This window comes from Phalacrocorax carbo, chromosome 23 (genome assembly GCF_963921805.1).
Source record: "Phalacrocorax carbo chromosome 23, bPhaCar2.1, whole genome shotgun sequence".
In the NCBI taxonomy this organism is placed as follows: Eukaryota; Metazoa; Chordata; class Aves; order Suliformes; family Phalacrocoracidae; genus Phalacrocorax; species Phalacrocorax carbo.
The window spans coordinates 3,848,722-3,874,552 of NC_087535.1; the positions used below are offsets into that span (position 1 = coordinate 3,848,722).

General features: G+C 51.3%; 1 protein-coding gene and 1 long non-coding RNA gene across 2 annotated transcripts; one reads left to right on the forward strand and one right to left on the reverse strand.

The window, feature by feature from the left end:
* The first annotated feature begins 980 nt into the window (after positions 1-980).
* Positions 981-16,092, forward strand: BAK1 (BCL2 antagonist/killer 1). The gene is made up of 5 exons (XM_009504425.2): positions 981-1,093; positions 7,573-7,708; positions 7,847-7,990; positions 10,139-10,319; positions 10,515-16,092. The coding sequence occupies exons 1-5, from the start codon at positions 1,006-1,008 to the stop codon at positions 10,617-10,619; spliced, it is 654 nt and encodes a 217-aa protein (XP_009502720.2). The 5' UTR covers positions 981-1,005; the 3' UTR covers positions 10,620-16,092.
* Positions 16,031-25,815, reverse strand: LOC135316843 (uncharacterized). Its single transcript, XR_010376068.1, has 2 exons — positions 22,855-25,815; positions 16,031-20,495 (listed from the first exon to the last, which is right to left on the reverse strand). It is a non-coding gene; the product is annotated as an uncharacterized LOC135316843 (long non-coding RNA).
* Between the last annotated feature and the right edge of the window lie 16 nt (positions 25,816-25,831).

Below are 25,831 nucleotides of genomic sequence, written 5' to 3' on the forward strand. Positions count from 1 at the left end.
CTAACCCTGACGGTAACTGCGTGGCCTCACTTCCTTCTCTGCAAAAACCAGGGGGTGAGGTCGGCGAGCAGAGGGGTAGGGGAGCTGCGATGAGCCCTGAACTGCAGGTCTGGGTTTAGGATACCTGTGAAGTTCAGGGGCATTATGAGCCGTGCATTGGTTCTCATTTAATGTTCTTACTCCGAGAGGAGCTCAGAGGACATAGAGAACAGGGGGAATTAGAGCCTCTGGATATAGGAAAACAGAGACCTTATCTCTTGTAGAAGTTGTGGAAAACAAGTCGGAGGTGCTTGCAGGAGAAGTCGGCAGTGCCGCTGCAGCTCCCCACAGGAGCCGCGGCAGCTCGGTGTGGTCGCAGGTTGGTTTGCTCTTGCCGCGCTCTGAACCGTCGTGGCGGCAGGTCGGGGTAGCAGCATTTCGGTAGCAGCGCAGCCCCACGGCTCGGCTCTCAGACACGTTCTGCAGGTGCAGCCGGGCAGTCGTAGAGCCCATCGTGCTGTGATTTTGTTTTGCTTTCATCCCAGCGTGAAGCCACGGCAGATGCTGCTGGTGTCTGGGCTGACTGAGAGCCGGCGCAGCCTGTGGCACTGGCTGAGCGGGTCAGAGGATGGCTGGCAGGTTTCCAGGCAGGGTGGGGAGGTAGTGAATTGGGGTAGGAAGCTGGGTGCCTTTCCTCTGCTGGCATCTGGCTGTCTGCAAGCACGTTACTGAGAAGAGTCGGGAAGAGAGGAGAAATGTAGCCAAGGGACTTGGTGTGGCCGGGAATAAGGGAGCGAGCATGCTGGGGAGGGAGGAGCCAGGTTGCTGGCAGAGATAAAAGCGGGCAGCATTGCTCCTCCGAGCACTTGGCTCAGCCAAAGGGGTTTCCTAAGGTTGGCCTGGGAGGTGTGTGAGGGAGCAAGGAGCCACGAGGCTCCAGTGTCCCTGCTGGCTGCTCATAACCTGGCTCACTTACTGTCTCTCATTGTTCCAGGTAAAGCTGACGCTTCCAAGCATCTCTCTGCAATGGCCTCAGGGAACGACGGTGACCCACCGAGGGCCCATGGACGCTGGGAAAGCCGTGGGCGCAGGCTGTCACAAGAGCTCAACTCAGGTAAAAAGGTTGCTGTGATATTCAGGGAAGGAAGCATTTTCAACACAATCTTTCTTCCCCCCCCGCTGTTCTGTTTCTTTGAAAAGATGGTTTTTTTCATACCCCCAGGGCCCTTTGCAAGACTGGGATAACAAATCAGTTCCGTAAAGCTATGCTGAACCGAACTGGGAGAGCACGTGCTCAATGCTTTTGGGAGATGCTTGGCATTGGATTAGCGTGGTGGGCAGCACGGCGTCCTTCAAAGGCACTGAGAAAATAGCATGCAGGGGGCTGCTGGACTGGGTACGCTGGCAGCTCTGTGCAGGCAGGCTGAGGCAGGCACAGCGGGGTGCCACAGGGCACAGGGGTCAGGGCGTGGGGCAGATCACCCTGACGGGCTGCGAGACGTACGGCTGGTGCCTGGTGTCGTTTATTTTCCCTTCCCTAAGCACAAGAGAGCGAAAGGTGCTTGATACTTAAAACACACAGAAGAACACGTCTTGCTGAGCAGTGCTTGGCCACAGGCAGTTGGTTTCAGTCTTGCTGCACTGGCTGCTGGATGAAATCAGGTCTCCGGTGTGCCTTGGCATAGCAGCGGTGAAAAGTTACAGCTCACCGACAGTCAGAAGCAGTTGAGTCCTTTGCTCGTGTGTGCTGAGCCCAGCAGACTGTGTAATTGCGTTTCACAGGAACGGGTGAAATTGGGAAAGGGGCTGAAAGGAACCCAGGAAGAACCTCAGCTCCCGTTTCATCCCAAAATGATAAAATGCCACTGCACAGAAAGCTGTTAAACATGCGTGACTTCTTAACCTGTTTTGCAGGTGGACTTGTAAATAAGGCTGAGTCACTGCAGCTCTGTCAATACTGGAGATTAGAACCTATACCCAACTATTTGTGTATTAGAGCTCAAATGCAGCTCAGAGCTGGTTTATTGGCCTGTTGATGCTATTTATACTCTGGTATCGCCTGGACTCCTCTTCGTCTCGGAGTACCATTTGTGGTAGACCCTGCATGAATACACTGGAAGAAAAAACACCCTGTCCTTCCTTTATCAAAGTCTACAATGTATGAAAATAAATAAATAAGAGCAGTTGTTTACGTATGCTGATTTCCTGTTGAGGCCAATGAGATGCTGATGTGAAAACCAGTTCAGGATCAGGCCCTGAACTCTAACCACACCGTTTTACAGTCACGCTTCCTGTACGCCTGCAAACACTTACTGGCAGTACCGGCATCCCTCTGCTTCCCAAAACTCAGGGGGGTCCATCTGGAATTTGGAGGTGGGGTCTCTGCACGCCTCTCAGGCAGAAGCCTCATAGACTCCAGTGGAAGCAGAAATGTGCAGCTTCCACCAACACGTGCTACGGGATTACAGGGCGGAAGAAGGCTTTTGTCAACAGGTATTAAGCCTGGTTTTCGTTTAGGGCTCACTTGCTCTGTTTGTTTATCTTTGGATGCGGTAGGAAGTGAAGAGGTTTATTTTCTGCTCAAGGATTTGCTTGAGCATTGTTCTGAGCCCTTGTTGTACCAGCCATTGCTTAGGGCATGGACGATGTGCTGCTGTTTCTGTCTAGGCTGGGTGGCAATTTGCATTTGTGGTGTTTTTAGGGCGTTGTAAATGAAGGCAGGAGCTTCAAACTCCTGGCTGTACGTAACGAAGAGGAGGAGCAACTTAGCTCATGAAGAGTCATGTGAAGGGCAGCTAACATTGCAGAAGGAAGGGTGAGAGGCCCAACACCAATAGCGCTGAGCTGAGTTCAGGCAACAGGGCTCATACTTCAGAAAATTAACCTTGCGCTCCTTCAGTTCTTATCTGCAACATGGGAGTGGCAGTGCCTCCTCCTTCGGACGTGCTGCCAGGGTACGCACCCAGCTATGGGAATGGTTTGGACACATCGAGGCTCAGATCTGTGGGACAAGCCACGGACGTGGCTGTCCTCACACTTGCAGGTAACCATACGAAATGCAGCTCAGCTCCCCTGCGCTGCAGAGGGGCTCGTCCACGTGATGAAAATACTGTTTACATGGTCACGCTTGGCTCCTGTGCGGACCACGTTAGCTGGAATCCCAAAGCACTTTGTCGAGAAAGGTGATGTGTTGTTATATCCGCTTATTACTACTAGGCAAATGGAGAAAGCTTCGGTGCAAGTCTCTGCAAGGGTGTCCAAGGTGTCACGGTTGTGCTCGGAAAGCCCAGCCACCCTGACTCACAGTTCGCAGAGTCAGATTGGCAACTGTTCGTGTCCTCAGATTACCTGGGCTTTCTCATCTGTCTGTGTTTAATACTCACATAACATACCAAGAGAGGTGTGAGGTTTGGTCCTTGGTTGTTTGTCTTAGCTCCGGACTTGACATTGCGTGTGAAGCAAGTCATGAACTGATAAATAGTTGCTTAGGGATGTTAGTCATGCATCTGTGAACATCCCCGTGTCTTCATCTCCAAGACCACCTGCAAAATGAGTAAGAAAAATGTGTCCTGCCTGTTTAAGCCTGGGTTCTTGTACATCCTGTAGAGCAACCAAAGCCATTTAAACATGCTTTTCTCTTGTCTGGTGCCCGTGCAGTTCCTGTCTCCAGCACAGACACGGAGAATTGGACTTCCCTGTTGAACTACATCTCCCATCAATGTGTCATTTCTGGTTTGTTTTTTTTAAAAAAGTGATCCTTCTGATGGCTGTGCTGGGAAATAACTCTGCTCTGGAATTGCCTCGTGACTCCTTTGTTCTGGCCTTCAAAGGATGCCCCAAAAAATCTTCTGTGAAGAACTTGGTGGGGCCGAGGGACACACCTTGCCAGAGCTGAGATGCCCACCCATCTCAGGCGCATCCCGCTGAGCACTGGGCCCAGCCTCCCTTTGCAGTTCAGTAGATCAGCAAATATGGGACAGGGCTCAGCTTGGGCAGCGAAGTACCAGAGCAAAACCTTGCTGCAGCCCCCAGCCCTTGCTGCAAGCCTGTAACTCTGGGTGCGTTGGTGGGACACCACTGAACATAATTAAAGCAGATTTCTTGAGTCCGGTCCGGACTCTGGACCAGAGAATCTCCCCTACTGACAGATTAATTTCTACCTTAAAACCAAGGGTGTTTGCCCATCAGCTCTGCAGGGTGGCTGTCTGAGAGTATCGCTCCTCTTTTGGGTAGGAAGAGATTTGTTCTAAAGAGCATAATAAGGGGAAGGGCTTTGTGCTGTGCAGATGTCTCTGGGGATGGCATTTGTTTGCCATTTCCCTGGCTAGAAGCTCCGCTCTCCCATGCAAGCTCTGCAGGGTTATGCCAGGATGATTCAGCGTCAGGTTGATCAGCCTTTGGTCCTGGATGGCATTGCTATGGACAGGCGATAGGTTTCACCAAGGGCTGCCTTGCCTGGTGGAAGCTAGCCCAAATCCATGAACACAGATACTGCTCATCCAAGACTTGAATTGCAACTACCATGAGGTGGAGTCAAGCTTCTCCTCGAGGCACAAATCTCCAGAGACCATTTGTGGTTCCCCAGAGCTGACTTCCCCCTTTGGAGCCAGTTGCTGTTTCCAGGCTGGATGTCTCCCTCTGTGCAAACAGATGCACCTCTTTGTGTAGTTACTGCCTGGCTCCTGAGCTCAAAAGGGAAGCTGCCAGGTTGCGTCTGTCATTACAGTCCGTAGAAAGGCTATTTAATTTAGTTGTAACAAGGTCTGATGGATAACTTTGGTGAGACCTGCCAGTTTCTATCGTAGCACAGCTGCTCCCCAGGAGATAGGGACGGTGAGAAACAAAGGATCTTGCACAGAAATGCAGATGTTGCACGTTTGAGACTGGCTGGGATCTGGTCAGTGTTGTCTATGGTGTGGCTCCAGGCAAGAGGCAGTTGGGGTAGGTCTGGTCTAGATGCTGAAGGTGCTCTGGGGACCGAGGGCGGCAGGGTGTCTGCTTCATGCGGCAGAAGTGGAGCAGTGTCGGGGTTCACAGCAGCTCATGAGCCCCCTAACGTGGTCCCACAGGTTGGCCAAAGATCCCAGAGGAGCTCCAAACCACTCTCCTCCTCTGTGCTGCTGGTACTGGGAGTCCACAAGGCAAGTCTTGAGTCAGATTGTCTTCCTTTTGAGTGGGAGAGACCCAGAGATGGTCCCAGTGGGTGCTGTGGGCTGACACCGGCGGGGAAAACGATGTACATTCTCCTGTCCTTGTGTCACTAAAAGTAGCGCCTGGGGTAATTAAAGCCAGGGATCTTTTTTCAGTACGCTTATTTTCTTACTTGTTCTTGCGGTGTGTTTACACTGCTTTTCGCTGAAACTGTGAGTCAGTCGGTTTCGTTTTCTGGCTCTCGGTGGAGCGGTCACTGGCTCCCCTGCTGCCTCTAAAAGGTGGGATTTGTTTAACAGTAAATAAACCTGTTCCTGCAAAACAAAAAACAATCCCTGAAAACGCAGCAACCAGGGCTTGTCATTTCCCTTCACCTTTATTTATCCAACCTGAACTCGGTATAACCTGAGTCTCTGCACGACAGGTCCTCTCCCTTCCCCGCACCCTATCCGGGGCTTGGCCCATCTCCCCAGAGCCCCACGCGGGCCGTGTAGATGTGACCAGCCAGAAAAACTCTGTGATGAGTAGTGTGGCATGTTTTGGAGACTTGGATACAGGGTTTTATGGAGCAGTGTTGCCAGGACAGCTGTGTCCACCAGGCCAGGTCCTCACGTCCCAGCCCTGGGACACTGCTCCGGTGGGAGCATCTCTGATTTCCAGTGGCCAGAGAAATGCATGGCCAGTCTGGTGGGTGGATATACCGGGGTGCTGGGAAAGGGCTTTATCTGGGTCGGCTGCAGTGAGCTGTGCTGCTGCTAGACAGGGTTGCTGGTGCAGATGTGCTGCTGCGTGTCACCAGCACACCTTGCAGGACAATCGCCTGAAGGCATGGGTCTGCAGCGTCCTGCGTTTCTGATGTTGCCCCAAGTAGCCCATTTACCTGGGCTCTGCGCCTCGTTTAGTGTCTGTGAATCTCCACCCTGAATGGTGACAGCCTGTCAAAGGAGCAGGGCTCTGATCCATCCATACCATTTCTGTCCCCTACAAATTTTGCATCTTAGAAAAGAAACTGGGAAGAACCACGTTACCGGGACCTTAGGGCCAGCTCCCCCGAGCCCGGCGGGGTGGCTGAGCTGGGCTCCCAGCTGTTTGGGACCCAGTGCTCTGGCCCAGATTGCTTCTCGAGCCAGCCGAAACTGCGCTCTAATCAAAGGCATCCCGTGACAGACCGGGTACTTTCCCCAGGAGCAATGTAACCCATGTGATAAGGTATCGGTCACCATGGTACCTATGGCACTGAAATGCCTCGCCGGGGGCTCGCTGCTCTGGAGGGGGCAGGTCCCGGCCATGTCCAGACCCTCGCTCTTCCCCGAGCAGTGCAGACACAGGGGAAATGTGTGCGGCTCTTGAGCCGTTTGCAGACGGGCACACGCTTGTTGACGCCGGTTGTTTCTGACTCGCCTCCTGCTCGCGCGGAGCCGGGTCGGTTTTCGCGCGCTGCCGGGGCCGGGTGACGTTACTGCACGGGCGCATTCCCCCGCTGAACCCCGAATACCTGGCGTGCCGAGCCCTGCTTGTTTACAAGAGCAGGGGAAGGAAGCTGTGGCACCCAAAACCAACCCCAGCCTCCCCCCACAGCAGCCCCTGTTTGCCTCCTGCCCAGCTGCAGCCTCCCGCTTGCTGTGCAACGGGCTTATTGCTTCCACGGGTATTTGTTAGCAAAGCAGGGGATTTGGGTGTCTGCTTTCACACACCGTGCTGGAGCAGGCATTCAGTTCAAACTTACCACCTGGCTGTTCATCTGCTTTCAGGCACAGGATGGGGAGTCACCTCTCTGGGCTACAGTTTAGGAGTTATTCAAATGCTCCTCTCCTTTCTCTTCCTGCCAGCAGCCCATGCAGAAATTGCAAACCCTGCCCTGGCATTGCCGCTGCCGGGCCGACGGGTGTATGTGAGACCAGTGATGTGTGATTGAATCAGCAAGGAATTATACTAAAATGACCAATTTAACTTTTGCTCACCATGTCATTGCTGATGCCGCACAAAGGCTCAATCGTTGGTGACACTGAAAAACAAAACTCTTTGCTGAGGGTTGATGAGCAGCGCTAGACTGAGCTTTGCCTCCAGTTTGGGTTTGGATCTGAGATTCCTGAAGTTGTTTGTGCTGAGCAATGCCCTTACTGAGAGGTGCTGTCACGTGGAGAGAGCTGCCAAGCACAAGCACTTGAACATCTGGTTTGTGTTGTGACAGTCCTGTAGCTGTCTCTTGCCAAAAATGGATTCAAAAGGTGGGCTTGTGCCCCTAAGAACAAAGACTGGCTTCAGAATTAGTTTTCTGAGAATTAATTTATGTTGGATTCTTTTTGTTTTATTGTAAAAGGCCAGTGTTAATACAAACAGCAAAAATTTAGGCTGAAAATGGAGGAGTGGTCTCTTTTCAACTTGGGAAAGGGGGAAGATGAGTATCTCCCTTGACTTTTCTTCCTCTTGTCCCTCTCTCAGAAGACCAGGTGGCAAAGGAGACGGAGGAGGTGTTTCGGAGCTATGCCTTCTATCGCCACCAACAGGAGAGAGAGGAGAGAGGGGAGGAAGTGCCCATGGACCCAGAGATCGTGGAGATCCAGCAGGAACTGGGCAGGTAAAACTCTGACACCAACCGTACGCATGTCCCTCAACCCATCCTGAGCCAGGCGTTTACGGACCCACCCCTTCGTCCTGCTTACCGGTCTTGCTGGGAAGGCAGACCCATCCATAATGCCGTCTTCCCTCTTGGCAGCACTGGGAGCATGGTGGGAAGGCGCCTGGCCATCATCGGTGACGACATTAACGAGCGGTACGACGTGGAGTTTCGCTACATGCTGAAGTCTTTGCAGCCCACCAAGGAGAACGCCTATGAGTACTTCACCAGAATAGCCTCCAGGTAAGGCCACCGGCTCCCTCGGGTGGGCTGGATGCCTTCTGCTAGAGGACATCAGGGAAGGAAAGGCCGGATGGGGCGCAGTCAGTTAAAGCCGTGCCCGCACCCCCGAGCAGCCGCCCGCCCCAGCTCTGCCCCAGCACACACACTCTGTCAGATCAAGCTTCACCCGCCATCCCTGGGCTGAGCTCCCAACAACTCACCGTGACTGTTCCTGTGTTTTCTGCCTGTCTGCTCTTGCTCCTGTGCACTGTTTGGACAGTCTTCACCTGACAATCATCTCCGAGTCCTTGCACAAGCTGAGCAGCATCAGAAAGTCTGGGGGTCGTGCCTGGGAAGCGTGGCCCGTGCATCAGTAGCCAAGCGAATGTCCCAGCTCCCCTTCAGGGGTGCAGCCAGCCCTGGACCAAGGCAGACCTGCTGCTGGTCCCACTGCCGCTAGCTTGGCAGCTGGGAAGTCCTGATGGGTCAGGCTTTCCAGAGGCACAAAGCAAACACAGCTGCAGGCTGTGGGGATGGGCAGGTACTCGCTGCCTTTGGTGTGGTCCAGGACATGGAACAGGATCAGACTAACTCAGGATGGGGGATGCTCTGCAGGCTTGCAGAGCCTGCAGCAGCCATCTCGTGCGGGCGATGCACGCCCAGCTCTCCCACGTAAAGCACAGCAACAGGGTGACGAGTGAAGACAAACACCTGGACAACATTTTGCCCTGACTGCATGAGGTACAGGATCGAGGTGGCCGTCAAGGGGTTCAGTCCTCACCCCTCTCTCTCTGTAGGGAAACCAAAACTCTCTGCATATTAAATGGTTTACCCAGGGTCATGCAGAAGACCTCTGGCAGAGCCAGGAGAGAAGCTGGGGTCTCTGCGTTCCCGGGTCCCCGTCTTCCGTCGCTCTTCTGAGCGCGCCTGGCTCCAGCACAGCCCCGTCCCCTGCACCCTCCGCTCGGCGTTTGTTGTCTAACTGCCTCTCTTCTGTCCTCTTCCTGCTCCCCTGTCCTTGGGAAGCCACGCTGCGCTGTTTTCACCGCTTTGCCAGCCTGAGGCGGTTAACGCACCGCGAACAGGTAAATTAACCTCTGTCCCTCTCTTTGTGCTGTCTGTTCCTTCCCAGGCTCTAACTTCCCTCTCCCTCGTGGCGGCTCCGCACCAAGGCCCTGCAGAGCAGACACGGTTCCCTTCGGCTGTGCAGACAGGGCCCGCCAGGAACAGGGCACAAGATTAAAACACAGGGCCTGAGTCTGCTCTTTTTAATTTTTTTTCCTTCTTGCTTGCTTGCTGGAAACCAGGAAAAACACCTTCAAAAACTGGTCTAGCTAAATCAGCGCCAGACCTGCAGACAGGGATGCAGTTTGTGCCCACAGCAACCAAAACCTGGGTCAGGGGCAGTAGGCGTTGACTAGGCACGTTTTAGAGCTTCCCCAGCCCCTGGGAGTGTCAGTCTAAGGCAAGATCAGATCAGGTTTTGGACTTGGAGGGATTTGTCTATGCAGGAAAAGGGAAAATCCTGTTGTAACATGCTTTATCCTCAGATATATTTAAACTTCCTTACCTGCAGGCACAAGCAAGGGATGCTTTGGGACAGGTGGGTGGTAGTTCCTGCTCCTGGCTGCATGTGTAGCAGCTGAGCTGGCTGCAGCTTACAGCAGCCTACACCAATTCCAGCCTACCTTGTATAATCACCTTGCACATGAAAACACAGGACCTAAAGGCAGCTGATGTGCCCTGAGTTCAGGTGGAGACCTGAGGGAAAGGCAGGATGGGCAGGAAGGTGGCAGGTCAACAACCACCATCCCAAAGCTTCCACTTCTAGCAATTCAGAGCCTGTAGCTGTGTAGAACGGATTTGGGAATTTCCTTTTCCCTAGGACATCCCTAACCCACCTGGCTGAGGCAAACAGCGGTTGTGGCCGAGTCCGTGTTTGTTCTGCTCTGAAAGCACATCCTGGTTATCGGAGGCCACGTGTCACTTAGCCACAAAACGACTACGTTGCCTGTGCGGCTGCAACGTACCTCGAGGACTAGCGCAGCATCCCAGCCCTGCCCTGCAACCGGCGCTGCTCGAGAGCCTGTGGCCTGGGATGCAGAGACTAGGCAGGTCTGAGCCAGCTGTAGCAGTGACTTAACCAGACTGTCATCGGCTTTGTTTCAGCTTGTTTGAGAGCGGCATTAACTGGGGCCGGGTGATCGCGCTGCTGGGCTTTGGCTACCGCATGGCCATCCACGTCTACCAGCACGGCATACCGGGTTTCCTCCGCCGGATCGCCCGCTACGTTGCGGAGTTCATGCTCCAGAACCGCATCGCCCAGTGGATCGCCCAGCAGGGAGGATGGGTGAGCCAGCGGGAGCGTGAGGCTGATCCAGGGGGATTTGGGGGCGAGGGGAGGCAGCTGTGCTCCAGCCAGTGAAGGGTGCAGCCTGGAGACTATGGCACTGCTGAGGTTGGTTGGGTCACCCAGGTGCAGGCAGAGCAGCAACCTGGCCCAGGCAGATCTAACATGCTCTGGTTATTCTCTGTTTCCCGTTAGGTGGCTGCACTCGACCTGGACAATGTTTACATGAAGTACATGCTGGTGGTGGTGGCCCTGGTCATGGTGGGGCATTTAGTGGTACGACGCTTCTTCAGACCCTGACTGACATGGGGGCAGAGGCTGGGGGCGGTCTGGCCAAGCTCTCTCTCAAATCTCTGCCCTGCATTGACATCTCCCAAGAGAGAGGGGGATTCAAGGAACCTCTGAGAGAGAGAGCAGCTTGGACCTGTGACCCTCCCACTACCAGGGTCTCTGCCATCTGTGGATACACCACCAGGAGCTATGGAGAGAAGTGGGGTGGGTGGGGGGCGGGGGAAGGTTCAACTTTGCTCTCTGTTTTATGCCTTGCTTAGCTGCTGAGGACAGAGCATCACTGTGATCCTAGCACTCCTAGCATGCGGCAGTGAGACAGAACAGGCTCCTCTGGAGTCATGAGTCTGAAGGAACAATTGCCTTGGTGTAATAATGCCAGTGTGTGCGAGCACACGGGGCTTGTCCGCTCCTTGGGGCAGGTGCAGAGCTCCCCTGTTGCTAATGGCTCTAGCCTAAACCATGCCTGCATTTGAAGAGGGATTGCAGCCTTGGCTGCTGCAATTGTCTGTAAGTCACTGGAGGGGCAAGCCAGCATTGGAAAGCCCAAGGTGGGGCTTGCTTTCACCTTCCCTCTGTTCCTGAGCCCGAGCCCTTGAGCCTTCTCTTTCCTTTTAACAAGCATCCCTACCCCTTTTTTAAAGAAACACACTGACTACCTGTCCTCTGACAGTCAATGGTAACACCTGGCAGTGCTGGCAGGCAGGTTTTCCCTGCTGCAGCCTGACCTGGAGACCTGCACCTCTCCCCTGGCTGATGCAGGTGCTGGGGTGCAGCCTCGCAGCCCTCCGTGTGCTCAAAGGCTGCATGCCAGCAGACCTAGGAAGCACCAGCGGCTTTCCAAACACTAAAAAGCTGTGGGGTGACTGATGGTCAGTGTAGGCAGCCCGCCTGCCAGCCTTCCCTCCAGTTCTGCTGGGGGCTTCCATTCAGTAGACTTGGGTGCTGGCAAATGAGCAGCCCAGGTGAGACCAGTTGGTCTCCCTTGCTCTCAGTGGGAGGCACTGGAGTTGCACCCCGTTCCTGCATCAGCTCTTTACCTTCCGAGCTCAGCTGGGCAGGATGGTGCAGACGTGCCCTGGTTAAGCCCAGGGCTACAGTGTTTTATAGCTGCCCAGACAGCAGGGCCAGCCTCTTCTGGGCACAGCATCTTTAGGAACTGACTTGACCTCATTCCGTTTGTGACTAATGCTCCACTCTCCCATCCCAAATCTTTGTGATTTTGTGATTTTTGCAGAACGGGGAGAGTCCCAGTGTGGACTGCATGGTTTAGCTCTGTTGGTCTTACTCCAGATGACTGTAAGGCTTGAAACTGTGACTGGCCCTGTCTGAGCCAAACTCACCCTATTCCAGCATTACCCATCTCAGGTGCACCAGCCAGGGGGGTGGAGCCAAGGGACCTTGGAGGTAGGAAATGACCAGTGGTCCTATGTCTGGGCTCCTCTCCTAATGCAGACAGCCCTTCTAGGCTGGAACCTGGGACAATGGGAGTAGCAAAACCGTAGCCCTTAAGAAGTCTGAGCCCCCCACCCTCTGGGGCCTTTGCACGATGGCTGAAACAGGGAACTTGCCTGGTATTGCTACTGCAAAACAGGTGGGTGACCACAACTGGCAGGGCTCGGACTCGTCTCTGTGGCACGAGGATCACTTGCAGCCCTGCCTGGTGTCACCTTCTGCAGTGACCACCATGAGAGCCCAAGGAGGGTCAGAGTGATCTTGAGATCAGCCCATCCATAACAAAGACCCACTGAAGCAAAGGTGTTCCTGACAGACATCTGTCTAACCTATTTTTAAAACCCTCCAGTATTGCCTCCCCATATCACTGATTCTTACCTTAATCTTTACATTCAGATAGATTTTTTGCTCAATATCTATCCCTTGCTGCAGTTTCAGCTTGTTATTACATGTCCTGTCCAAGCACAGAGACAGGACACATTACAACCTTTCTCCCTGCAGCTGCAGAGGCTTAGCAGGACCAGCCATAATTTTATAACACTTACGCCCCTCATGTCCCCGCCTCTTGACATAGGAATAGCGAACCTTTCAGCCTGTTTCCATATCAGGGTCTTCCTGTGCCTACCATTTTGACCCTGACTCTTTCTGCAGTATCCTTTTCCCTGGTGGAACGCCCTGGATTGCGCTTATAGAAAGGCATTAAAATATTTGTGATAATGTTCCTCTTCTATATATCTCTGATTTGGTTGCTTTATTTGTTTTATCTGTGCTGAGCAGCACCAACCTCCAGTGTGTTGTCTACGCTCAGGTTTTGGGGCCACGCTGACTCTCTCTGAGCAGCTGAATGCCCACCTAGTTCATCTATCCCTTTGCAAGCGCATTTCTTTGCATTTATCCACACACAACTTCATTTACCATCGTGCCAGCTGCTCACCCATCTCGAGCAGATCTTGAGATTTCCTCAAGATCTCAAGACTGTTCTCTGGTGTGAAGCAGTCTAATCAACTTAGTGTCATCTGCAGTTTCCCATCCCCACACCTCACCTTCTTCTCTGGGTGAAAACACCACCAGATGGAGCCTTTTTGCCACGATGAAAATAAACTACTAATTGTCATTTTCCTTTTCTCTTAATCAGCCACATTATTGACATGTCACCATCCTCTAGGCCAGTTCTCTGGTTTGGTTGTGTCTCCAGCAGGACTTTTTCAGAGAACCTTGGAAAGAAAAGAGTATATCAGCTTTTATTCACTACTTCACTGACACACTCCAAGAACTCTAACAGATTGGAGAGAGCTTTTGCTTGCACGGAAAGCCATGCTGCTTGTAATTTATTCTCAGCTTCCAGATAAGGTGTTTCACCTTGCAAACCAAATTCAGCTGTAAGGCCAGCAGACTTTAAATAAAGACCATTTTTCAGCTATATGGTAGATGACCAAGCCTTAGCAATGCCTGCGATACCAGGACAGAGAAGTTTTAAAATAGGTGCTGTAGTAATGGGAAGTTTCCATTTTATCTGTTTTCTCAGGGGATTTGTAGGGAAGATTGTCTCAGGATATCAGCATATTTTCTCCCTCTGTCACTGGTTACCAAGTGGAAAAAAGCTTGAACTGGGACTGTGAATGGGTGACTGGTCTGTAGTACTGTGTCCTGTCACTGGATGGCAACAGCATTGCAGGCACAGCCACCTGGGTGCTGCTCCGAGGGCAGAGGGGCCGAGCTCCCACCAAAGGGGAAAACCCCCCTTCCAGGTCCCCCTCTTTGTCCAGGTGACCTCGGTATCCATCAGCTGTGGTCCGCACACCCAGAGCCGTGGTGTGCACCACGCTCTGACCCATAGCAAAGGCAGGCATCACTGGTTTGTACTGGGCTGCTGTTGGGGAAAGTGTAAGTGCTTTAGGGGGGCAGAAACAGGCTAAAGCAGGGTTGGATTTGCTGGGCTCAAAGCAGACCAAGATGAGGAGGCTTGGCCATCCCCAGAAGCTCTTTGTAGGGTTGGTGGGCCCTCTCTAGAGAGCTGCAGCAGGTATCTACCTCGAAGCCCCACTCGGCAGAGTTTGGGCAGGGGGCCTGGACAAGGTGCACAGGCCACCTTGACTATATGCAGAAGGCTTTTTGCTCTGGGACTGGCAGTGCCAGGAGCCATTAATAATAATAAAAAGTACATCTCTGCTGTAGAAGTAAGAGCTCTAAATAAAACTATGTTCTTAGAATACCCCAAACTTGCTCACAGGGCTGAATCAGCCAGTTTATTCTGCAGGGTTAAAGCCCTGATCAACTACATTATTTTTTAACCAGTGTAAACTTTGTTTAACCACCCACCCAGTCACATACTGGACCTTGTACCAAAGCAAGCTCACCTAATGCACTGAACGGCAGGCTCTCCCTGCTGCCACCTTCCTGGCCACCATGGTGCTACTGGGGATGACTGCCCCCAGGGCTTTGGCTTCTTTCCCCGGAGAGCAAGGGAAACCGAGGTGGGAAGCCCTCAATGGGAAAGTGAGGGCAGAAGATGAGGAGAAGGCTCTGCCATGGCTGTTCACAGGAGAGGATTGTTCACTGAACCATTTGGGTTGGAAGGAAGGTGTCACTCCCGCTCAAAGCAGGGCTACCTAAATCACTGCAGGGTTTGGCAGACAGCTGCTGAGCAAGGATGCCATTTTTCTAACACCAGAGATGCAAGCTGGGGTTGTATCTGAGGAAGGACCAGCTCTCGGTGATGCCTACAACTTAGCTGCACCTACTGGCAGCAGTGCCTGCCTGGTCTGCTCACGCCTCGACTGGGTAGGGAGAGGAACCAAGGAAAGGCTTATGCTATTCCCTTCTCCACCCAGCCCCTGGACCAACAGATGGGACGGTTTCAGCATCGCAGTGCTCAGTGAAGGCTGAGATGCACCCCAGAAGTAGCGAAGAGGGGCGCGAGCTGTACAGCAGCAGTGCCAGTCCCCAGGGCTGGAGGAGCCATACGTGGATGCAAGGCAGGGCAGCTGATCGCAGCCCCACTCGAGGCCACAAGCTCCGCACTGTGGTTCCTTGTGTCTCTCTGCTGGCTCCCTACATAGCAAGGGGCGCAGAGAGGAAAGGGGGGGGGTTCCTTTTGGTGAGGGTTTCTTTGTGCGAATGGCTACCCCAGGAGAGGTGTTAAGGGGACACAGCACGGGGAGTTGTCCAGACAGAAAACTCTTGGTTCAGACAGAAGCACTTGCGTTCGGGAGGGTGGGCAGAGGAATTTAAATCAGAGTGTTATAATGGGTGCATAGAAGAAGGGGGAGAGTCTGAAAGAAGAGTCTCATTTACTGACCCCATCCAAGAGCACCTTTTACTCCCACCCTCTCCCAGCTCTTTCCCTCTGGGTGGGGGAATCTGCCTGAGCTATTAGTTTGCTTGTCAGAACCACCTCTCCCTTCTAGCCCTTCCTCGTGCTGCAAGCCTCTCCCTGAGCCACCCCTGCCAAACACCAGCTGCAGCAGGGTTCGGGCTGGCAGGGGCCAGCACTGCCCCAGAGAGACCAGTCTCTTCATGGTCAGGACTGGGGGCAGCCTTCTGTGAAGCTCTGTGTGATGGGTTTTACACATATACTTGAAACCACACTATTAATTCTGGTTCTTCCTTGCCTTTTTCACAGTATCAAAGCACACGGTGTTTTACACAGCTCCTTCCCCCATCCCTCCAGGAAGCCCCAGTCTCTCCCAGCACTGCAGGAAGGGGACGGGGTATATGACGGAGAATAAAGCATGTTTTGCACTGACTCTGGAGGGAAGGGACTGGTAAATACCTTTTCTTTCCAAGGGGAGGAGGAGAGGAAGACCACAGGTTGTCCCAGTAGCAGCAGGAAAATGGGGAATGGGGAAATGAGTTCTGTTTGCAGGGCAGCCTTTCCCCAGTGCAGGTCATCTTGAAATGGCAGGCAAAGGGTCTGCGTGGAACATGGTGCGTTGCTTTTACATGAAAAAATATTTCTTTCACATATATTCTTTTTAAAAATGATGTAATATATATGAAAATAAAAATGGTACATGCAGTGCAAACGCTTTTCCTGGCTGTGTTGAGGGTTTTCTTCCAGAAGCTGTATTCCTTTGCAGGGTGCTCTGGGTAGCTCTCGGGTGCCTTATAGGTTCCTCTGCACAAATTTGCACAAGCTACTTAGTCTCACTTGCCCCATTAGTTTAGGGATACCCAGCCTTCTTACACTTTTTCTCACATGAAGAGCTAGAGAGGGAGAGAAATTTGTTGCTGAAGCTTGCTTTGCCATCCCTGAGAAATAGTGCCTTTACAGCAGATACTGCAGGGATGAAGAAGAGACTGCTGTGGTAATCTGTGGTCTGATCTGCTGCTCCACCTGCCCAGAAGTTAAGGATCTTCTCTCTGATGTGTCCACACCTCCCTAGCAAGAAACAATAAGGATAGGAGATTGCAAAGGAAAAATCCATTACAGAGAAGTACAACAAGATTCTCATCTGCCATAAAACACTCCAGCAAATGAAAGGGAAATGTGTGTTCTTATCGGAAAAGCCCTACACACACAAGACGGGGACATGCTGCCACTTCCCTGTATTGGGATGACAGCAATACCTCCTGCTAGCTAACAGCTCTAGCTGGCTGCAGAGAGAAGTCGCATTGCTAAGGGGAACTAGGGTTAGCACAAAGATGGGAAACCAGAGCTCCTGCAACAGCCGCTATCCTGGGCCACCTTTCCCAAATGCCAGCCCAGATCCCCAGGCTGTGCCACTTGCAGCTGCTCTCTTTTCACATGCCAAGACAGGACAAGCTTGTACCAAGCTGCCTTTTATTGTTCCCTTTCCTGCACTGCTCTCCTGTGCTCAGAGACAAACCTTGCTGCTCACCTGACTTTTCACCGCTGGCAGGGCCAGTCTGGATGCCAGCTCCCACCAGCCATTCCTCCTGGCACTGCCAGAGCTCCAGCAGCGTCTGTAATAGGTAGAGAAGAAGTTGATGGGTTAGGGGGACAGGATGCTTTAACACCACTGCAGGGTGGGGGGGAGGTGTGACAGCTGGGGCCTTGTGCCTTGTTAATGAGCACACGGCTCACTAATAAGCATGGATATACCCCACCTGTGCTAATGCCCCAGCCATCCCCACCTGCAGCCACTTCTGCTGATGCCTTCCCACCTCCAGCACTGCTCACTACAGCCCTCGCTTTTGGGGCTGGGAGGACGCGTCCCTTGGAGCCCCGGTCTCCTGGTCACTGGTTGCGGTGGGAGACACTGAGCCCAGGGCAGCCCCCGTGACTGCGGTGGGGCAGGGGGGATGTTGTCTCCATCAGTCCTTGCTGATGAACATGGAGCATCCTTCCAGTTTCCCTGTCCCCACCCTCAATATATATCTGTTGTTCTGGCTGAGGAAAGGAGTGGGGTGGGCAGTGGCAGGGTTTATGGTTACTGTAGGACTCTGCAGTAACCATGAACAGAGGTGGCTTTACAACGGGGGCGGCTCTGCCTTGTCAGCCTGCCAGAAGAGCACAGCTGTCATCATTCAGCCAGCTTAGTGACAAATCCAAGCGGCTCCACAGCTCCCATCCGCTGCTCTGTCCCACCCCACGTCATTGCAAACAAACCTGTCTATCCAGCAGAGCAACGACGGCCTCGTGCCATTACCCTTCACGCACCCTGGGTGCCTGGATTCACAGTTTCTACCTCTGAATGCCAGTCAGTTAAAATGAGGGAGGAGAGACAGAGGGCGGGATGCCTGCCAGGATGGTGTGGGACCAGAAGGTGCCGGAGGGGCTGAACCCAGGCCATGCCCATTTTCTGCAGAATTAATCCTGGGGAATGTGTATGAGACTGTCGGGAGAAGGAGAGGAGATGAAGGCTCTGGTAATAAATTGCTGTAGGAAGAGTGGGGGCCCAGGCTTTCCACACAGTTCGCCAGTAGCAGATTAAGCATTGGAATCTAAATAAATATTTACCCTCCAGTTCCTGGTTTCTATAAATAGCCGTATGACACAGCTGCCCGTTGGTACTTTGGGATAGCTGCAGTGAGATTCGAGCAAGATGAGAGTACTCCCAGCCACGCAGTCTTGCGCATACCTGGCTGACCTGGCGCTCTGCGCACAAACACACACTGCTGAAGCTCTGTCCCTTGCTGTCGTTGCCTCTCTGTGCAAGCAAAGGTTAAACTTTTAACAAAAGATAAATGGCCCTAATTAAAGACCCAGCTGCTCCTGTAATCCACTTTGTGTCCTGCCCCAAAACCAGATCAAGCTCCTAATTAAATTACCAAAAAAAAAAAAAAAATTAAGGCCACAATATTATTGAAGTACTTGCCTTTGGCCATTCAAACAGAATTGACCCTAAACCAGAATCCAAGATCTGGTAGCAATCTAGATGTGGTATTTGAGACAAGTACCTTATCTCTAAAACTGGGTCAAACTCTGAACCACCCGGAGTTTTGCAGAAATAAGGGTTTTTCTAGTGAATTTCCAGGACAGGAAATAAGAGTGGGCAGGAGCTGGGAAATCACACTTGTTTTTATCATCTTAATTTTTTAAATAAAAATCCTTCGCTCCCAGGCAGGTTTCCTTCATTTGGCATGTGTTTGAAGATTCTCAGCCCCTGGCTAAGATTCAGCACGCTGTCATTACAATGTCAGGGACACGCTTCCTCCCGAGGGCTCGTTCACATCCATTCACCTCACGCATCATTTCTACCACTGATATCTGGGATTCCACATGGGACCAGGCTGCATTGACACCAATGAATTGAAGGAAACAGGCTTTTATCTTCCAGCTGGAAGGGGAACACGTGCAGCAGTGAAACCCCATGATTGACATGAACCGGCACTAGCACCTCTGACAGCAGCAGTGCCTTTGTGGCAGCGCTGTCAGAATAGGTTGCAGCAGTTTACTAAGCCAGTGGTTTCTTTTTTCCATCCTGTGAATTGGCAGCCAGACATGAGGTTTCTTCTCCAGTTGATTCCTCATTCCCAGATCTCCCTGACTTTCCCTGAACAATCTCCATGAATCGTAGCGGTCTGGGCAAATTCAAGAGAAGACAACCCTGGAGGCACGTCTATCTGTTACACCATGGGATGAGGTGAGCTTGTTCCAGCAGGCATGACCACTCTCATCCGTATGAATTTGGGCTCTGCTCTGCTTTCCTGGCAGTCGTACAGCTTTCTGGATCAAAGCTGGAGTCTGTCCAGATATCAAGAGCTCTGGCAGAGCAATTTCATGTCTGCATTCAATATACCATTTAGACATAACCTTATCATCCGATGGCTGTGGGGAATACTGCAGTAGTTGATGCCCTTGGATGGATCACTGCTGTAAAAAGAAGAACCTCTTCTATTAAAGTTAGAAGACCTGATTCAGCACAAAGAAAGCAATAAATTCCATTTTCTACTTACACCAGTCATTGAAGGAAACCAAACCGTAACACTGCCTTTACACAAGTCACATTTCTAATTCAGAACTCCCTCTCTCCAAAAATGCCCTCACATTTGCTTGAACCATGTCTCTGCCCATCAACGTGTTCACCAGAATAGTCCAGGGAAGTACTCTGGCATTTACCATGTGCGGATGGTGCTTCTCGGGGGGGATTTACACCCTTGATTTAGGTGGGGTTGTTGTACACTTACTCTGCAGAACCTGGGCCAAAGGTCAGAAAGCTGAAATTGGATGAGGTCTATATGGCTCAGATAACACCCTCTTTGAACTCTATGGCAACACACGAGATGTTTCACAACCCTTTTTTTCCTTGTGATCTTCTTGCAAAAATCTGGCCAAACAATGGCAACAGATGTAATACCATGGCTCAGCTGCATTTCCTTAAAAATAAACCAATCCTACCATCAAGGCACCAAGCAGCAAAGCTTTGCCAAGGCAGCAGGACAGCTTTCTAAGAAGAAATGAGTCATTTTTAGCAGCTGGCACATACCCATAAAGACAGAAAAATTCTGGCACTCTACAGCTTGTTCAGACTTCGAGCCTCGCCTTTAAAGCAATTCAGAGATGCTCGTTTTGTCGTTTGCAAGCAGCGTTACTCCTGCTGCACCCCCATCTTTGTCACTCCTCGATGCAGATGTTGTCAGGGGAAAGCGCGACTGCGCATCGCTCCCAGCGGAAGCGTTGCCGGTGGGATGGTTGGGATGGTTGCTTCATCCCTTCTAGACTTTGCAGCTGGCAACTCCTCTGCTGTGAATGGAAAAAACCACACTCCTGCAGAGGCTTCTGCTGTGACCAGTTTGTGTGGGCCATCACGTCAGGGTTAAAGCCACCACAGTAAGAACCAACCCCAACTGCCGAGACCTTAAAAGCCACCAGAGAAGGGCACGAGGAACAGAGACTGTGATCCGCTTGCTGTCTGTACCTGGAAGGTGCTTAGATGTGAAGCATCTGTCCTCCTTCACAACCGGCTGCAGCCTTCTGGAAAGGGTGCTGCAAGAGGCAGTATTCACTTTGCTCACACGTCTCTACATCTGGGAAAAAATTAAAGAAAAAAAGACAGCCTAGTAATGACTCACTAACAAAACACCAAACGGGGGTCCTAAACGAGAATAACACCAAGGGTAGAGCTGTTAACTCGAGAAAAGGATGCGCGCTCCAGAACAAATAAATGAAACCCCCCACCTTTTGTCATATCTTCCAAATGTTGTGGTTTCTCTTCCTTTAAAAATACCTTTGTTTTCTGCAGAATCTTTACCGTGATTTTCCCTTTGCTAGGAATTCCCTCTGGGCCCTGTGTTCTTTCACCTTTTCACTTTCTGTTTCTGCTATGACTGAAGAAACATGGAAAAAACCCATAGTTTTTTCTCCTCACAAAAACTTCTCCAAGCATTGTTTTGATGCATTTTGACAGACTCATGGTTCTCAGAAAAAATATTTAGACCAAAAAGAAGCAGTCACTGCAGTTTTCCCTCCTAGTATAAAGGGCATTTCCATTAAAAGGACAACAAAAATATTTTGATACAAGTTTCTCAGCCAATTTAATCTTGGCCTGAACTGAAAAAATGTCAATAAATGCAGATTTAGAGATAATGTAACTTCCCAGGTCATGTGGAAGCCTTGAATTAATAAATTAGGGTGGAAAACTCCTTCTACTGAAAATCCAAGGCAACCGATCCCTTTCTTCTTCATAATCACCAGCAATAAAAGCCTTGCAGGCTGGCTAATGCCTTCCCTAATACCTAGACAAGGCTTGTTTCCAGGTTTTGTGCTTCCTGAGCAAGCCACGGCCTTGACAGACCCCCCCAGACCTGGAAGGGCCCTTGGGAAGGACCCTGATCTCTCGCTGCCAGCTCCGCAGTGCTGCATTAGCAGGGGGGAAGGTAAGTTATAAACCAGAGCCCGGAGGCTGAGTTAGCCGGGGCGTGCGCAGGGCAGGGTTGGGCCATCCTCCAGCAGCGAGGGGCATCCACTCTACGGGAGTTCACCATTCAGTGCCGGTTGCTGGCGCTTGTCTTAGTTTCCCAGTTCACTGCCTGAACCGCCCGGGCGGGGAAGTGTCTGAGAACTTTTCTTATAGTTGCAGAAAACACAGCTAAGGGTCCAGAGGTCATCTGCTGCTTTTTTAAGACCTCAGGTTGGTACGTGCTGCCCCTCTGTTTCTGGCTTTCCTCTGAAAGTACCAGCAGGAAAACCCTCTCCCCCTTTTTTTTTTCGTAACTAGTGAACATCACACCCTTACTACAAAGCTTTGCCTGGCTGGAAACCTGCACCAGTGTAATTTAGGGCACATCAGCACATGAAAGTGAACTTGATTTAAGTGAGAGCATCACTTGAAACCACAATAGCTTTTCTCAATTAACTCTGCATGTAGGAAAGACCTTGAAACGCATTATGAACTGCTATATTAAGGCATTATAAAATCCTTTGTGGAGACTATTACTCTGGCTCACTTTGAACTTGATACCCCAATCTGACATTAATACAAAGGTTGCGATCATGACTTAGTAAGAATAACTAAGCGGCTGAGTTGTGATAACAATTAACCCACTGCAGCACAACACCCTGCCACTGACCCTGTACCATTTCTGCAGCTTCTTTTTTTTCCTGAAGCAAGGGCTGAGTCCTCTGAGACAAAAAGCTAGCCCTCTCTGCACATCCCCGAGCACCGCTCTCGCGCTGCCAGAAGCCCAGCACCCCACCACGTGCCACGCAATACGAATGGATGGCATGGCACGGCGAGGTCAGGGATACCGGGGTTACGTGTGCTCTTGCTGATCTGACGGCTGCAGGTCAAAATCACTGCTACCAAGTACTCCAGTAACGCAGGTATTGCTGGTCACGGTAGTTGAAGGCAAAATATTTTGTGTCTCATTAGTGCCGGGCTGGGTGTGTGTATGTGGTTAATTAAAGAGGCTCAGCCAGAGGGTGGTAATTTGTTAAGCCGTATAACTTAATTGCTCGCAATCATCTGCCTATCCCCACACTAAGCTTCTCCTAACATGAAAGAAGGCGTTGAACTGTGTCCGTTGGAATTTATTCTTTTGGCCACTGAGGTGCAACTTCTGTGTGCAGATAAGACCGAACCGTTCCCCTTACGGTTATCACAGGCGGGCAGCTCTGTACGGCAGCCCTCAGCGGCTCTGCTACTGACAAACAGCAGGCCTGTTGGAACCCCCGGTACTCAAAATTTACCTCGAAACTCAGCCTGACCTTTCAGCTCACAGCTGGCCGCAAACGGAGCCCCGCGGGACGCAGAGACCCCAGCCGTGGGGGAGCCGGCCAGCCCCATGGGCGGCAGCAGGGAGCTGGGGCGCGCCTCGTCCTCCCTGCGGGCAGAGAGAAATCAAAGGCTGAGCCCTAAAAAATTAACCAGCCTTTTCTGCTATTCACCTCACGTCAGAGTTGTTCCTGTGATTAGCTGTGATCAGCCAGGGCCGAGGCAGGATCTTGTGCCTTACAGAAGAGCCAGTGCCCCTGCGCATCCAGAGCCAGCAGCGTCCTGCAGGCAGTACGTTTTAACACACTGAAAACTGGACTTTAATCCTAAGAAAGACCTTCTTTTAAAATTCCCTCTAGTGGAGACAGGGTGGAAATTCAAGCTGCAAGGTTCAGCTCACTGAGCAATCCACATCCGCGTTTCGAGGGGCTGTGGGCTCTTGCCCTGGCCCGCTCGGGGCCACCTCAGCCCACATGGAAAAAAACCCCAAGTGTTAAGTTGGAAAATCCTATATTATTTCATAGTATCCAGAATTTTTATTTCAACATAACCGAAAACTTATAAAGACAAGGTTTTATTCATTAGAAATAAGACATGGGGATTTTTTAAAATGGCTTTTCATCCTGAAAAATGAAATATTTTATTTTGCAGTGTCAAGGCTGGCAGGTTCGAGTTGTTCGGAGGATGGTGGCTGCCAGGAAGGTTCCTCCCCAGCCACCGCCGCGTCATTTGCGGCAGCTCGGTGAGCACACTCATGCTCTCATCAGCGGCAGACAAACCAGGACGACTTTATTGCCGATGTAAATCAGAGAAGCTCTGGTGGCTTCTGAGGAGCGTTGGCGATTTATGCCAGGAGCTGACCTGGCACCTCTATTTTCTAAACTAGGGCAGATTGAAATATGCTGTTTTTCAATAATATATTCAGGCTAACAGGGCTTTTATATTTGGGCAATTAATCTTGCATAGACCGAAAACCTCTTGGGACAACGTGCAAAGGTTGCTAAGAAGAGGAAAACAAACACACTTGTGTAACTCAGTTCTCCCATGTCTTTTCTTTCATGAAAACACACTGCAGTGATCTGAAACCCAGCAGTAATATTACTTTAATAATCAGAAGCATACCAAAACATAGTATAGAAATGATCTTACTAAGAGGTAGTATTACCTCACCTTGTATTACTGTAAAATGATTCAAACCAGAAATATTGAGACATAAATCTGTGGTAACAGAGGAAAACCAATACTGTGCGAGAGAAAGTCTTTCCGGTTTATTGCAGGGCTGCTCCCCCCCGCAGCACGCCTTCACGTACAGAAGCGGAGGCCTGGGGCGTGCACACACGCTTGTCTCGGAGTGTTCGTGCACGTGCTCGTACTATATTTAAAATCACTCCTGGTCCCAGTACTGATGCCTGGTCAGTGCCACCAGAGACCCTTCCCAAACCTGATCCTTGTCTTTCTGTGCCCCCTCCCGTCGTCTCTTCTGCCTACCCGCCCAGCAGCCCCGCTGCCACCCGCCAGCGTCTTCAGCTTCATCGTTGCCTGGTCAGCACCGCAGCAGATGCTATTCAGAAGTCCAGACCAGTGACAGGGGTACCACGTCATCTCGCTTAGGAAGCAGGCATCTGCCCAGGCAATGGCATCCAGCCTGCTGTGATTCACTCCCGCCAAATCTGTCACATATTATCCCATTTTCCATGTACCTCCATGTCTTCACTTCTCCCTCTCTTTGCTCTAAAGCTCAAGTAAGACTCACACATGAATTTTAGGCCTGTAATCGCCTCTGCTATTTTTTTCCTCTTTGCATTTCCTGTTCCCCAGTCACGCAGCATCAGCCCCAGCTTCCCAGATCTACCGAGATCCTTGTCATTTGACCCTTAGTTTTTAGTTCTTCCAGCATATTGGACTCCAAAAGGGCCTGGGAATACAACTGCTATACGCCAAGCAAACCAGCAATCACGGTTTTGTGCTCAAGGCCAGGGAAGGAAATAACTACCACCTACAGAACTGCCTGCTCTCTGACCAAGTTGCCAAAGCCTGGCGAAGGCAACGCCACCCACCATCCGCAGGGCGACCACTTCAGTGGAGAAGTGACTGACCGCAATGGAAACCATCCAGTCGCGTACAGTAGCTGCATCGTTGCGTGACAGAAGTTTCCAATCGCAAATAGCAACAGACTCAGAAAGGACATGCAGGTGGCTACTGCTTGATTAATGTGGGCTGCATCTGTTATTTCAAAGTGGCAATTACACTATATAAACACACCACTGCAACAGCAGGGCATTGATTTATGCTAGCTGAAAATCTGTCCCTTAACACTGGTTTTTTTTTTCTTTCTTTCTCCTCCCACAAAAAAATAATTTCCTCTGAGCCCAATAAAACAGAAGATCTCGGTGGTTCTATGTTATAACAGTAATACCGCATTCTGCTAGGAACCAGCAATTCTGCCTCTGGCCATGAAATTCAGGTAATGACCCATAACTGAAGTAAATTAGTGTTTAATTTCCCATCCCTTGCAGACAGCTTACTAATGGAAATTGATTTCTAGCTTTTTTCTTTTTCATTTAACATGCTTGTGTAATGTCTTTATTTTAGATTCAAGTGGTTTCCAGCGAATTTTAGCCAAAAGGCTAGTGTACAGGCGACCACCGAAAGCATCTGGTTAATCAACGTTGCGTTAAACGGTGCAGAGGGACCGGCGTGGCAGGGACATCCTTGTACACGCAGCAGGTTCCTTCTGCCCTGCGCTCACGGCCGTGGACACGCTCTGGGACAGATCCTCAGACAGACCGAATCAGCAGAGCTCACACCCGGGTAACACGCACAGAAGTCCTACTCTTATGGACCTCATCCCTTGTGCACAAGCTCTTATACAATTACCACGTTCATTTGTACGTGACACACTTTAATTTATACTTTGGCATGCCCAGTGCGCTCCCCGACAGATAAAAGGGTGCTTCTCTGTCCCATGCAGCCACCCCCTGACCTACACACGAGATGCTTGTCCTCAGACCAAGCCAAGAGCCTCAGATGTCACAGCTCGGTGCTGTCTGGACCCAGAAGCCAGCCCTGCCTTCCACACCGTTGCTCAAGCACCACCAAATCCCCTGTAATTCTTGCCCAGACGTGGGCTCTCTTGTGTAATCTCATACA

Coding starts and splice junctions, on each gene's coding strand:
- BAK1 (XM_009504425.2), top strand. CDS start 1,006: ATGGCCTCAGGGAACGACGGTGACCCACCGAGGGCCCATGGACGCTGG. Junction 7,709..7,846: donor ATCCAGCAGGAACTGGGCAG/GTAAAACTCTGA, acceptor CCCTCTTGGCAG/CACTGGGAGCATGGTGGGAA. Junction 10,320..10,514: donor TCGCCCAGCAGGGAGGATGG/GTGAGCCAGCGG, acceptor GTTTCCCGTTAG/GTGGCTGCACTCGACCTGGA.